At 37.4% G+C, this 15,895-nt stretch overlaps 1 protein-coding gene across 1 annotated transcript; it reads left to right on the top strand.

Moving 5' to 3' along the window:
* The first annotated feature begins 233 nt into the window (after nucleotides 1–233).
* Nucleotides 234–695, top strand: LOC115951746. Its single transcript, XM_031068897.1, has one exon. It carries the CDS (start codon nucleotides 234–236, stop codon nucleotides 693–695), a length of 462 nt encoding a protein of 153 aa, XP_030924757.1.
* The last annotated feature ends 15,200 nt before the right edge of the window (nucleotides 696–15,895 follow it).

Below are 15,895 nucleotides of genomic sequence, written 5' to 3'. Positions count from 1 at the left end.
ATGTTGAGAAGGCTTTTGATCATGTAAATTGGGGTTTCCTTATGAAGTTGTTAGAACGCAATGGGTTTCCTAATAAGTGGAGGCAGTAGATTTTCTTTTGTCTATCTACTGTTTGTTTCTCAATATTGATTAATGGTTCTCCATGTGGGTTTTTCGAGAGTTCTAGAGGGTTGAGACAAGGCGATCCATTGTCTCCTTTGCTGTTTGTCTTAGTCATGTAAGCCCTTGGAAGAATGTTAGACAAAGTTGTCCATGAAGGTCGCCTATCAGGCTTTCATGTGGGTAATTTAGAGGGAAGATCTTTAGTGGTGTCTCATCTCCTCTTTGTTGATAACACTCTGAATTTCAGTAATGCCGATCTTGATCAGCTTCTGATTCTTCGTATAGTGCTTATTTGGTTTGAGGCGGGCACTGGTCTAAAAATAAACCTAAGCAAGTCAGAATTGGTTCCTGTTGGAGTGGTGCATAATATAGAGTTACTGCTGTCTGTTCTTGGCTGCAAGCAAGGTAGTCTTCCTATGAACTATTTGGGTCTTTCTTTGGGTGCTAAACTCAAGGATAAGACAATATGGAACCCGATTCTAGATAAGATGGAAAGGAGATTAGTAGGATGGAAATGTTTGCATTTATCCAATGGAGGTAGAGTTACTTTAATTAAAAGCACTCTATCAAATTTGCCTACTTATTTTCTATAGAGTTCCACAAATAACAAACTCACTATCCTAAGAAAATATACTAAAACAATCCATCAATTAACATAGCTCCAAAAGAAGTCTTCAATCTATTTCTCCAATGATCTACCACCAAAAGATATTTCACTGCTCTAATCTGAAAGGGTGGAGAAAGGGGGGGTGAGCTAGAAGCCCAATAAGAGACTACATAACATGAGGATGTCTTTCAAAACAAAATAATAGTATCATTGACAAAATATAATCTTTACAAAACATTTACAAATAGTTTTAACAATAATATAATCTATTTTATAAAACTGTCAGAAAGAAAACATTTACTATAGCACTGTAATTTGTAAATAAAATGATAACCACTTTAATTAGCCAAAATACACTAAATAGGTAGAAACAATATATTATAGTAATAAACAATTTTTCCACTTATAAAAATCAATAACAATAAAACAATAGTTTGATATGAAAAACATTAGTCAGACAAAGACATAAACTGCTAAACACTCGGTGGGTGATTCTCATAGGGAACGATAACACTAACCTCAAAGAGGCAACACTGGCTCCAAAGAGCAAACGATAACACTGACACCGAAGAGCAAACAATAACACTGCACCACACTACAATAACACTACATCGGCCGAATACCAACACTTAACTCTATGTTGACAAAGGTTGTAGACTGTCTAGCTGACCGTTTGAAAGCATTTTTACTTTATTACAATATTGCCAATACTAATCATATATCATATGACAAATACTTTCTCAAAAATATAGTTTTGAGTCATTCTTAGCATATATAGTTTCAAAATAATATACAAGAAATAATAAAATACAGGTATGTATAAAGTATTGACAATGTATAAGTTTTTGAAAACTTCACTTTTGCAATTATGTATATGTAAGGACACGATTCGTGGCGGACCGTAACAGCGTCGGGTTCGCCCGTGAAAAGGCCCTAACAATATCATTTGTAGAGCGTGGGTTTGGAAGGCTAGGCCTTGATCGACAGGCGGTGGGTTTTTCGTGGTGTTCGTACAAGTTTAAGTTTTCTTTCACCCCTGGAGTCTTTCTCCTGGAGGTGGGCTGGGAGGCTCTGGTTTTTGGCCATTTTTCCCAACCCCTTCTTTAGGTTACTTATTTTTCCTTTTATATTTGCCTGCGTTCATTGTCCTTCGTCCACGTATAGGGTCAACCTTTCCAAGATTGATACTTGTCCCATCAGCCCATATTCAAAGTCGTTGGGGGTGGTTGTAAAAACCAAAGAATGCGGCTCTGTCAGGTTCAGAGCGTTGAATGGCAGTAAGGGCAGCTTTCCCTGAATATTTTAGATCTTTCTTCCAAGTTTCAGTCCTATACCGTTTTTACCCTTCTTTCAGGGGGGACTTTGGGTCTGCCGAGGACTGAGTTGTCCTCGGCGGTATCCATAGGCTATTTTGTCGAGCTTGGGCCATAGCCCTCCTCGGCTTGGGCCTTCGGATTCTCCCCGGGTAGATGGGCCTGACCCGTAAATCATTTGGGCCCCACAATAGCCCCTCAAAACCCGGCTGTCCAACCTCTTGGTTGGAAAGGGGGGTTTTGGTGATGCCGAACCTCTTCCTGCGGCCCAATCAATTTGGCCTATTAATAATGCTGGCGGCTCTTTGTCTGTCCAAGAAATGCACCGGTCTATGAGACAGTTTTTGATTTCGCGCTTGATGCGTTCTTATCGTTTGGGTATCCCAAAACGTGCTTTTAATGGCCACTATTTACGAGACTACTTTAATTCGGCGGTTTGTTTTGATGGGGTGGAGAAACGGAACCGGCATGTTTGTGTTGACAGATTCCTTTGGAGATCTGAACCTATTAAATGTCTCCCGCTCCACCCTCTGTATAAGAAGGAAGGGAGGAGGTTATTTTTTTTGTAAAGAATTCCTTTTCATCCTTCTGAGATTTGAAATACTTGGCCTCCCCTAGGGTTCATTTTACCCACTGGTTTATAAACTAAATCGCGATACACTTTACCATAACAATGAGTGATGCAGGAGCCAGACCCCTCCCATAAACGCCATGTTCCAATAAAGCTCATTATGGCTCTATCGGGATAGGGATGACGAAGACTCAAAATCAACCTCATCCTTCTTTCAGTCAAAATCCGAAACAGGGACTTGTCACGCCAAACTTTCGGCGTGACCGAGTCGAGAACACCCATCATCAGTACCAACCGCTCTCCTATGAGCATACCTAGTATGGCTCCAGTGTGTTGGGAGTCAGGATCGAGGCAGGGACTAAGTGTCTCTACTTCTTCCTCTCTTCCTTCACTGGTGCTATCCTCCGTCTCCCTTTCTTAGTCTTCCCAGCACCAGTTCCATCCTGGTGCTTTCAATTCTCCCTCTTTTGCTCCTTTTTCTTTCTTTTCATCTCTTCTCTCTTCTTCTCCTCCTTCTTTACTCATGTCCTCCATCTTCTTCATTCATCTCCTCCATCTTCTTCATTGATTTCTTCCTTACTATTTCCTTCTCCTTCATTTTTTCCCAAAGAAGGTTCTTATCGTAATATGAGCAGTATTGAGGCAGAGATTGGAGAGACTTTGAAGACGAGTTTAAAAGACGCCTGACAGTTTACTTATCTGTACTACGGATGTAATTGTTGCTTAGGCAGTTCACATTTTGTATAGGCTCGTTTGAGCCCCTCTTTGTACGTTGTAATAATTTTTCGTATTAATAAAAATTGTTGTTATTTTATTTCGCATGTTTTGTCTCTATGCCTTTTCTTTTTTTTTTAAATTTACAAACGCTGCTCGGCACAATAATATAGCATCTAAATCAATGACGACTAAGACCAAAATACTTGATAATAAAAAGATGTCGCCATAACTTTAATAGAAATGCTTGGCACAATAAGGCCGACCAGTGAAAAGTAATACTTACCCCATGCTAGCCGAGGAGTAAAACGAAGGTTTGATGCCGTGTGAGGAATAACCATTTGAAGATATATCACCCACCAAATGAACAGCCTTCTTATACGACTAAATGCTGGGGCGTTCCACCACCTTCCTTACAACTTTATTGGTCTTAACCTTTTATGGTGTTTAAGCCGTGGATGAAGTGACCTGACATTTTTATCAAGTAACCCATCTTACGAAATTCAAACCTTTTCTTATCCAAGTATTTGGTTTCCCCATTGGCTTGGGTCCGAGGACCATACAAGGCCTTGGTTCTGTCCAAAACTTGTGATTTTTTCCTTTTTGTACTTGGTTTCCCCATAGGCTTGAGTCCGAGGATCATGCAAGGCCTTAGTTCTGTCCCTGGGCCCATATGCCGAACGGGCCTGGGCCGCGAATTTACTGGGCCCACAAATTAAGAGGTATTTCCGTAGTCTTTGATCACGCGGTACTTTTTGGCGTCCCAGTGTTCGAGGTGCGCCTTCTCGAGACTCCTTTAGTCTCAGGGTTGCAGACGACGTTGGAAATCGAGCCAGAGACGTTTTGTCTGTAGCGTTCCTTGGGACGCTGCGTGAATTAAATGCCACCGGTTTACTTCTGGGTATAAATGGGATAGAGGATCACTTCACTTGCACATGACCTCTCCTGTTCCCTTCAGAACCATATTTCTTCCATATCCGCGATCTCTCTTTCTAGTGCCACTGCCTCAACGCAAGATGTTTGAGGCGTGGATGGGGATGAAAGGTCTCCGCACGCTTCAGAGGCGCCGAATCCTCAAGGTGATATGGTATGGACAAGGATGGCACAGATTCAAGCCAGTCCTCCGTCTTGACAGGAGGAAGATGGTATTCCTCCTTCTTTTAGTCAAAATCCGAAGCAGGTTCTGGTCATGCCAGATTTTTGGTATGTCAGAAAAAGGAATTTCCGCCATCAGCGCCGTCTGCCTTGTAGCAGGCAAATTTTTGCGGGGGCTCCCCAACTTCTGGCTCCCTGCACCTCTTCTGTAGATGGTGTTAGCCTGAGGTCAGGTTCCCTGCACCTTTTCTTCACCGGTGCAGGCCCCAAGTTGGGTTCTTTTGCTGCATGAGTTATGGGCGTGCAAAAGCATTGAGGAGGAATAAGGTCTCGAGGCAGTAGCCAACTTCTCCTCTATGCTACCTCCTCGGCTTTATCTTCACTTTCTTGTATTTTTCGTTACATACGTAGTTAGCTTCAATGTAGGCTTTGTTTCAGCTTTTCATTGTACACTGTACTGTTCCTTTGTCTTAATAAAATATGTGTCTATTTCTCTATACATATCTTTCTTCTCCGTAACAACTACTTTATGCATGAATATTAAATATAAGCTTGCCCTTAATGATATTCCAGGCAGAAAAATGCCTTAACACAGATTCCTACTAGTTTAAACTTACAAATATTATCAAGCATAACAAGGTTAATCATCAATAAATTAAACTCTTGGAACTAACCGGGATAAACGCTGAGTGCTGCGCGATGCATGCTAGAGCGATGTCCGAGAACGATAAACTCTAAGTAATTTGTCCGAGAGGGTAGCCGAGTAGCGAGGGACGTTTGGTTGTGCTTTTGGGTAATACGTTGCGCCATATCGCATCAACCCCTTTGATACTAGGGATCAGAGGGTAGACCGAGGAATCCGCGCAATCAAGGTATTAACCCATCTGTTAACGCGGAGTTCTCTTCGGATGGATTTTGAGGTTTATGTGCCATTTTTTTTTTTTTTTTAAAAATAGTTGGTTCCTCATCCAGGTTGTTGGTTTCCCCATAGGCTTGAGTCCGAGGACTATGCAATGCCTTGGTTCTGTCCAAAACCTAGTTTTCCTCATCCAGGCAGTTGGTTTCCCCATAGGCTTGAGTCCGTGGACCATGCAATGCCTTGGTTCTGTCCAAAACCTAGTTTTCCTCATCCAGGTAGTTGGTTTCCCCATAGGCTTGAGTCCGAGGACCATGCAATGCCCTGGTTCTGTCCAAAACCTAGTTTTCCTCATCCAGGTAGTTGGTTTCCCCATAGGCTTGAGTCCGAGGACCATGCAATGCCCTGGTTCTGTCCAAAACCTAGTTTTCTCTTTGTGTGGGATCTTGGCTTTAGGGGAGTTAGCTCCTCAACCAAGCCCCTAGAGTTATTCGCGCGATTAACACTGACAAACGTAGCCCCTAATCAAGAAGCATAGCCCCTAACGGAACTTTACGCTGAAACTCTATAACCAATTGTTAGGAATAAAGAAGGAACTATTTCGACCTACCGCCTGTGCCAACACACAAGCCTTTCCCACAGACGGCGCCAATTGTAAGGACACGATTCGTGGCGGACCGTAACAGCGTCGGGTTCGCCCGTGAAAAGGCCCTAACAATATCATTTGTAGAGCGTGGGTTTGGAAGGCTAGGCCTTGATCGACAAGCGGTGGGTTTTTCGTGGTGTTCGTACAAGTTTAAGTTTTCTTTCACCCCTGGAGTCTTTCTCCTGGAGGTGGGCTGAGAGGCTCTGGTTTTTGGCCATTTTTCCCAACCCCTTCTTTAGGTTACTTATTTTTCCTTTTATATTTGCCTGCGTTCATTGTCCTTCGTCCACGTATAGGGTCAACCTTTCCAAGATTGATACTTGTCCCATCAGCCCATATTCAAAGTCATTGGGGGTGGTTGTAAAAGCCAAAGAATGCGGCTCTGTCAGGTTCAGAGCGTTGAATGGCAGTAAGGGCAGCTTTCCCTGGATATTTTAGATCTTTCTTCCAAGTTTCAGTCCTATACCGTTTTTACCCTTCTTTCAGGGGGGACTTTGGGTCTGCCGAGGACTGAGCTGTCCTCGGCGGTATCCATAGGCTATTTTGTCGAGCTTGGGCCATAGCCCTCCTCGGCTTGGGCCTTCGGATTCTCCCCGGGTAGATGGGCCTGGCCCATAAATCATTTGGGCCCCACAGTATATATAAATATATTTTTACCAAAAATATATATAAATATACACGTCTTGAGAGATGTCATGTTCTGAAGTCCACTTACCTCTAGTTGCTAAACCAAGCTTCACTTCAATTGTCCGAAAAGATGTTAACTAGAACCTAATTAAGGATTAAATAACTCAATAAGGGCAAGTTTTGAATAACCAAAAAGTCCTCTTATAAAAATTTTCCTTAGCCACTAAGAAGATTTCAAAATATAAAATTTAACATATCTTTCTAATATACATCATACCTATTCTAGATTTTATATAATTGTAATGCATTCCCTAAAACTAAAATCTGTTATGCCTATATATAAGTACACGTAGACCATCTGAACACCACCCTAGGACATCTACAAGTGCTTAACCTATAAAGGATGTGCTGCTACTCCACGTACATATATGAGGACCTGTTTCAAAATAAAATAAAATAATGCACGTCTATAATAACACTTCCATGATAACTTCTATTCTTATGCAATTGTTAGTATAATGCTAATATTTTCAAGCAGCCTAGAGATGAAGGTTCCTTAATCAAATATGTGTTCAAAGATATCAATAAGGCATGCATATATAGATGTTTACCTCAATGCAACGAATTTGATGGCTCCCCCTAGCAGTGCCATGGTCTTCTATCTTTTCAATTTTGAGAAACCCTAATTCTCTACTCTTAAACTCTTATACGCTGAACACAGATTTTTTTTTTTTTCAAATCTTGCAGTCTCTCTCCACCTTTCACGTGACTAATTTAAAAGACCCGGTATATATACCTCTATAACAACACTCCAATTTAGTCTAGGAAGATCAATCCCACTCCAATTAGTACTCTTTAAATAACACTCCTACTTGGGCTAGAGTTTAAGACCCACTAAAACTTAAATAAGCTTCCAAGACTTTAATTCCCAATTAAACTCAAATTAAGGTTGTTTAGATAGGCTAGAACTCTAAAGAATTCCAATAACACTTAAACTCCTAATGCAAAAAGGTTTTAATTTCTAATCCTTTTCCTTAACTAATAAAGAGACTAAGGGGCTATTTGGATTTGCTGTTTCCATAACTCATAACTCAAAAATGGTGAGACCCATGGTTGAGAAGTTCGTTTGAATTTTGATTTCAGTTTTTGTTTCCATCACTCAATTCTCTGATTTTTGAGTGATGAGTTATGGAAATTGAAAACACATTTTAGGTGTTTTCAGTTTCCATAACTCTGTTTTCGATGACATTTCTGTAATGAAACTCACAACTCTCTCACTGTTCAGCCACAATGTTTGACTTTTGGGTTTTTTTTTGAAATTTTTTTTTCTTTTGAAACAAAGCCCAGCTGCATATCTTGACTTTTCAGTTTTTTTTTTTTTTTTTTTAAATTTTTTTGAAACAAAAAGTAATGGCAGAACTGAGTGATGAGTGCCAAACGGGTGGAGTTGGGGAAATTAGGGTATTTTAAGTGATAAGTGATGAGTGATGAGTGATGAGTGACGAAAATTGAGTGAGGAGTGAAGAGTGATGACAAAAAAAAAAAAAAAATCCAAATAGCTCCTAAAAGTTTAATATGAATAATCCACAAAATAACTCTCACGTTACATCTTTTATTTATTTTCTTTGTAGATATCTTTGTTTCCTATCCCTGCTGCTGTGGCTAATTGAATTGAAAAATTCAGCGAAATTTCTTATGGGGTGGGATAGGGAACGAACCCAAATTTCACCTGGTTAAATGGGCTACTATTTGTACTCCTTTATCTTCAGGTGGCTTGGGGATAAGGAAAGTGAGACTTTTTAATGAAGCTTTACTTGGGAAGTGGCTTTGGAGATTTTGGCTTGAAAAGGATGCCTTGTGAAGGCAAGTGATAAAGGTGAAATATGGTTGTAGATGGGGTGGTTGGTGTTCTAGTTTTGTTCCTAGTCCTTATGGTGTTAGTTTATGGAAAAATATTAGTTGGGGATGGCCTTCATTTTCTCGTTACATTCTATATGATATTGGTGATGGGTCGAGGGTAAAATTTTGGCACGACCGTTGGTGTAAGGAGACACCACTTGCTGTTAGTTATCCAGAATTGTTTCGATTTTGTAGAAATAAGGAGCAAGTGTGGTTGAGCTTATGAAGTTCACTAATGGAGTCCTTTTTTTTGGGATTTAAGCTTCTTAAGAGGTTTTCATGTTCGGGATTTGGATGCTGTGTTAAGCTTCATGGTTACTATATATGGCTCATCAATAAGGGGGTTTAGGGAGGATAAGATGTGTTGGAAAACAGATAGAAGTAAGGGGTTTATGGTTAGAGATTATTCTTGTCTTCTAGCGGGTTCTATTGATTTTTGTTTTCCATGGAAAAGCATTTGACAGCAAAAAATTCCTACTCGAGTAGCTTTCTTTGTCTGGACTGCTGATTTGGAAAAATGCTTGACAATCGACAATTTGAGAAAAAGGAAGATTTTGATATTGGATTGGTGTTATATGTGCAAGTGTAATGGTGAATCGGCTAACTATATTTTTCTCCATTGTCCAGTTCCTATGGATTTGTGATCTATGGTTTTTGGTTTATTTGGAGTAAGTTGAGTTATGCCACAATCAGTTGTTGCGCTTCTAGCTTGCTAGCTAGGTCGGTTTGGTCGTCATTGAAATGGGAATATATGGAGAATCATGCCCCATTGCTTAATGTGGTGTCTTTGGTAGGAAATAAATAGTAGATGTTTTGAAGATATTTAGAGATCCATGCCCGACCTTAAGCCTTTTTTCTTTAGAACTTTATTGGATTGGTTGTCTGTTTTGCAAAACTAATCATTCTCTTCTCTTTTTGTTTTTCTTGATTCTTTTAATTTTTATTCTTAATTGTTGACCTCTGTACACTCCCTGTGTACCAGGGTGTCTTTTTTTGATATCAATAAAGTGTATTACTTATCAAAAAAAGAGGAAGAAGAAATAAGACCACGTAGAGTTGAGCGCGAAGACGGGAGCCAACGTAAGCCTAAAGTATGGGTAGAATCAAATTCCACCTGGTATGGTAGGCTAATTATTTTAAAAAATAATAGTGTATTGTGTATTTTAGTAATCTAATCGCTAGCTCGTGTGATGCGCGGGATAATTAAATAAATATTAAAACTAAAGTTTACTTGAAGATACTATTGTTGGAAAAAACACATGTTTGTATCGCATACAAAACATACGCAGTAGAAAAACTAACAAATCTACTTCATTTGCAATTGATAACATGTACTATGTAAATTTCAGAATATAAGAACAAGAGAGTGTACCTTGGTGCGATGAAATTCAAAACCAAAGATTAAAAGTGTAAGATTAGAAGTACTTGGGAACACTTTTAATCTTCACTTCAATTCCACTTGTGCTCAAAAAGTGTGGTCTCTCAATCAGTTTATATGTGTATGTTCAAGGAAGAATAAGAGAGTGTCCTACACTCACATACAAACCATTTCATTTACTTACAAATTTCTGTATGTTTCTCTCCTTATAATTGATTATTTAATTGGACTAGCCTTTTGGGCCATTCCAATTGGGTTTTAGTATGTGGTTTGGAGTGAGACCAAAATGGAACAAATAAGACTCTAGCTCCAATGGGCCTTGGACTTTTCTGTCAACTCTTGACAAGTCCAAAGTTACCATTAATTATATTTAATACCACTATATAAATATAATTGCACTCTAAACTTTATTAATAAATTATATCCTAAGACTTTATTATACATGCAACTCCTTCATAAAATATTCGTAGTAATACAAAGTCATGAATGTAGACTGCCACTTTGAAGATTACTACATCTTAATCCTTGAGTACCAGGTTTAATCCTTTAAATTATTTATCATATATTTATAAAATTCAATTTTATAAATATATACTTTAGTAACTCCTTACTAAAATAGTTAGGCCTAACATTCTGAATAACCAAACCCGTTAAACTTATCTCAAATGAATATTTTATATCTCCATTAAGAGATTATGAATTCCATCTAGAGAATACATGTTCCATCAACACTAAATATGGCTGCCTAACATACTGAGATTTTGATCGTGACTTTAGATCTCAGTCTTGATATATCAAAGTAACCTACACTTTATGATTAGGTCCATTATTCTTTCAAGATTAAGAGTTGATGTAAATAGAAGTCGTGAGATTTATTATTCATTTGACAGTCGTTAGGAGAATAATAAATCTCACGGCGGTCTAGTTCAATATGTTTTAACTCTTAAAACATATCAACTTATCAACTAGAAGTCTCCACTTCCATGATTAAGACAAATTATCTTAGTTGATATGTTATAGTCTTCGTAGATGAAATGCCCAATTTCATCACCAACTACAAACTAAAATTTTGAGTTTACAAAGAACTTGTGACTAATATCTTCTGTAACTAAATCACATAAATTACATACTATGCATCTCATGGACTATATGATAATGTTCCAATATTCATGTTACCATTATTTTAGATAATAATAAAACAATTTTATTAATCACAATATTAAGTCATACATAATATCATACAATAGGATTTAAGGTCACTAATCCTAACAACTATGACTTGAAAATGATAACAAAAAACTTAGGCTACGTGAATGCAATTCATATGTAGTTAAATCTATTACTATAAAAGTGCTCTTACATTTGTTTTGATAATTGCTAATAATTTAAGAAGACAAAAGAATCACTACATAGTGTAAACATATAATTGCTCTCAATATAGTGACTTCTTAAAATTAAGCCTATGACATCTACCTAACCAATTGTAACTCCAAAAGTTCTTACATGTAGGCACTTTGAACAAATCATCATCTTTATTTGCAAGGATACAGTGGTAATGGTACAAAAGATGGACGAAAAACTTCTTTAAATTAGTTAATTAATATAGGCCCAGCAGAGTAAATCTAGAAGACATTATGTCTTCATATTGCAATAAGCAAACTAAGATTATGTCCTCTACCTCCGCCACTCACTACCATTGATGTTTGCAGCTCGATGCCACTGTTCTCCAAGTTTTCCCCTCTCTTCTCTCCTCTTTGTCATCACTATTATCTATAAATTTCTAGAGTATATTTTAATACCTCATTCTAGATGACTAACACTTGGCAAATAATATATCCAAGGGCTAGAAAAAACTCACATCTATTTCTTCCTCCAACATCTCATTCCACAGAAATTTCAGATTTTCTCTCCATTTGTCTTTCTTTCTCTCTCTCTCCAACATCTCTTTCTTCTCTTCTTTGTCCCTCACCCTTTTCTCTCTCCATCATCAAAACTATCACTTGGAGCCTTTTTCTCAGTTCCTTATACTACAAAATTACAATCCCTATCTCTTCAGATCTGTCAAGGATTTCAATGTTGCTTTGATTCCCATGAAGGAAAAGATTTGATTTTAGGTGGTCATCATGTTAATGGCAGTTGATGGGTTTTATCAAAATTTGGTTTCTGCAACTTTTTAATACATATAAACTATCTCGTGGTACAACCCCTCTTTTGTAAAGAAATCACTCGAGTACACAAGAAAATAAATTGAAGAAAACCAACCAAACATAGACCGATCTCTAGTGAAAAGATTTGAAGGAAAGCATTTTCTTGATTTTTTGCTCAAGATCAAATCTTGTTCTTCTCTAGAAAGCCATGGTCTAAACACCTTTGTTGATCAGCTAGTTGTGATGATGTTGGAGAGACAGAAAAAAGATAAATGAAATGATGTTGGATGGACTATTCTTTCTAGCACTAGATGATTAACTAACAGGTTCAAGTTGTGGGATGATAGTGTTGGGCTATTGGGGAAACACCACCTTTTGGAACTTAAAAACCATTTTTAACTTAAAGTAGTGGTTATTATATCATATCATCTTCCCTATAGATAGGATTAAGCTTTAACTTGGGTTGGTGATTTATATGATATTGTAGACATCATATGATAACATGTTTCTCTTCCATTTATCTCATGTTCACTTTACCTTTTTAAAACTTACAATTTTCTATCTTAAATGGGGTACAGGTTTTCATCTCTGGAATCAAACTAGTAGAGCAGTGTTGGCTAGCAAATAAAAAAGTTTTGAGAATCAGGCCTGCAAGAACACTAAATAAGGTTTACTCTAAACTTTCTTATGCAAATTTTTTTGATAGGTATATAAATTTAAAAATAAAACAACACACATAATTATCAAACAACCCAAATATTAAATAAAATAAAAAAAAACATGTTTAGAATATTTCTCTAAAACCCACAAAAATTTTTTAAACAAATTCCCCATCTTTCTAGTAAGCATAGCAAGGAGAAGCATAGTAACCTAAGTATTAAGCATTATACAAATTCACATACCTATCAATGACAAAGAGGAGAGAAGACGAAGGAAATTTTGGAGAACAGTGGCATTGAGTCGCAGAAGACGGTGGTGGCGAGTGGCAAGTGGCAGAGAGAGAGATATTGTAGTATCTAAAAGATTTCTCAAATTTAACCTAGGCAACGACTTCGTTCCACTTTTCTTTTTCTTTTTTTTTTACAAAAATTCTAATACTAAAGTGTCGTCGTTTTAATCTGATGTTAAAATTTATAAATGGGTCTAAAACGACGTCATTTTGTATTAGATTTTTGGAAGAAGAAAAAAAAAAAAAAACTTAAATGAAATGATGTTGTTTCTAACTCACTTTCACGCTGCACTAGTATTCTATTTCTCTCGAAATTTCTTGTATTTTAACAGAAAAGGCTTACCGACCACCGCACCAGGAACCTTTGGTGGAGCTTTGAGCGGTTTCATAGGCAAACAATTAAAGGAAAAGAAGAATGCTTCCATTAAAGTTATTTCCTTCTAATCTGATGGGGATAACTATGAACCTGAACCTACATGAAATTAAGCATGGAAGATATAAAGTAAATCTATTGATTTATTATGATATAAGCAAGATTAGGGACCCCCACCAGTTTTTGGAAGTATCATCTATTGGACTGGTTCTTAAAATTGTGTTCTTGTAGTATATTGCCTTACTTTGTTTAGACAAGGTTTTTAGAATTTTATTCATTTTTTGTTCAACTCGTTATTAAATGTTAATTGTTATTAGATTCTATCACTGACTCGTTTTATCCTTATATGTGCATTGTATTGTTAATTATTGTGCAACACTTAGTATATATGCTTTATACATGTTGTAAGCTGTGACTAGGGGTGGCAATTCGTGTTTATGTGTCGGGTTCGTGTTGTGTTAACTCATGAGTATTTGACTATATAGGTCAACACTAACCCTACATGTTTATTAAACGGGTCAAGATTCTTCAACCCTAACACGACCCATTTATTAAACAAGTCAGTTGTGTCGACCTGTTTATCAAATTTTATCAAAATGAAGAAAAAAAATTATGAAAAAACAAACAAATAAATATTTTTAATATAAAATCCAGAACTCAAGAGTAATTGCATCACAAATAATCATTCAAAACTAAAGCATATCCCAATATCACAAATAATTAATCACAATATGTCCAAAAAAAAAAAAAAAACCACATCAACTAATAAGTTTATATACCTAGGGTTTGAATGGTATATTGGTAAAATGCCATGTGTTGAACACTAACCCAACCCGTTTATTAAACGGGTCAGTTGTGTTAACCCAAATATGACATGAACCTATTAAGCCTTAACTCATAACTTGCTAATTTTGGGTCGTGTCGTGTTGAGTTCGCAGGTCATGTCCAATTTTGCCACCCCTACCTGTGACAAGTTCCTTAACCATAGGTCCTGTGGAGCTTAATATTGTAGCGTAGGAGTTTCTATTGCTGTTTTCAATCAAGTATTAACTTGTTAGCGTTTCAGCCTCTTTTGTGATTGAGCAGATGCTACTGAAAGTTTGAGTACTGAAGCAGATGAAAATGGAGTACTCAAGAATGGTTATGCTATCAATTAGGAGATGGAACTGTGAGAATTTTATCTTCTTACCCCTTTTGTTTTCGTTAAAGTATGCTTTTGTTATAATTGCTATCATTCCAATATATCTGAAGTTTTTCTTTTTCTTCCAATGTAACATTTTATGAATTAATTTGTTGCCTATTAATATGTTATGGTCTATTTTGACTAGAGTCTAAGTACAAGTCATCACTTATTTATAGTAGTTACAGGAAAACAAATGACAAAAGGTAAATTCCATCAGCTTCAGCACTCAGCAACGTTGGTCATTGGTAGCATGCTTGGGTTCCCACAAGCTTTGTCCTCATTTTTGCTGCTAAACCAATATCTACATGGGTGTAGAGACTGTAAGTTTTCTTTCACTAGTGCTACAATCAATTGCTATTATGCTTATTGATGATTTATGTCATGATGCAGTGTACGGAATTTTATTGTCTTTTGGTGCTTGCGGAAGTAACAAATATATGACTTTGGGGTCTGTTATGAATTCATAACAGACCCCAAAGTTTTTCACACTAAGGCTTGATAATTTTTTATTTATTTATTTATTTTTTTGGTGTGGGTAGAAATGGAAGGTTTTATTTACTTATAACAAAAGTTCATACAACAACATCATTATTCGACCTTCGGACACATAGTCAACTACTCCCGAGGCTGGCTAAATCCTTTACTAAGTAGTGGTATACAAAACTAGGACAAGTATTATAGACAGTTAGAAGATGCTGTTGGTGGGTTCCCCGTTTCGCTAGGGCATTCGCACATTTGTTTACTTCACAATATATATGGCGTGCTTGCACCTCCCACGCTTGCCCTATGAGGCTCCTGCAATCACATATTAAAGACAACACATCAGGAGGGTAAGTAGAATTTGTATCAGTTAACTAGGATAAAACTATTACAGAATCAATCTCAAGTTGGATAAATTTGAATCCCAATTCCCATGCTAACAGGAGACCCTGCCTAACTGCTTCCAACTCTGCCATATTGTTAGTTGCTGTATCCATATTTAGAGAGAATCCTGATATCCATAAGCCTGAGCTATCACGTAGTAGTCCCCCTACGCTGACCATCCTTGGGTTACCTATGGAACTACCATTCGTATTTAGCTTTATATTGGGTTCATTTGGCACAGCCCATCTAATAATTTGCGGTGTCCCAACTTGAACTGGTCTATCAGAACTGGCTAAGAAAAAATATTCGGTTACTGCTTGCACCGTTGTGTAGACTAGGCTATGCTGGGATCAAGATTGGTTCTTACAAATTTGTTCATTTTTGGCTAATCATAAATTCCAACATAGGAAGGGAAAATATATTTTCCAAGGGAGTTACTGGTGCAAAATTACACTATTTGCAGTAGCATTGCTCTACATTAGCACTACAGCGCATCCAAGCTTGTAAAGGCATGTGAAAAAAGGAAAGTGGCAGGATCCTTGGGGATTGATCCTAAGCCTCCTTAGTCCAG

Source organism: Quercus lobata, chromosome 7 (genome assembly GCF_001633185.2).
Source record: "Quercus lobata isolate SW786 chromosome 7, ValleyOak3.0 Primary Assembly, whole genome shotgun sequence".
NCBI lineage: Eukaryota > Viridiplantae > Streptophyta > Magnoliopsida > Fagales > Fagaceae > Quercus > Quercus lobata.
This window is presented reverse-complemented; position numbering and strand designations above follow the sequence as displayed.

What these genes read in the sequence shown, in the direction of transcription:
- LOC115951746 (XM_031068897.1), top strand. Translation starts at nt 234, where the DNA reads ATGTTAGACAAAGTTGTCCATGAAGGTCGCCTATCAGGCTTTCATGTG.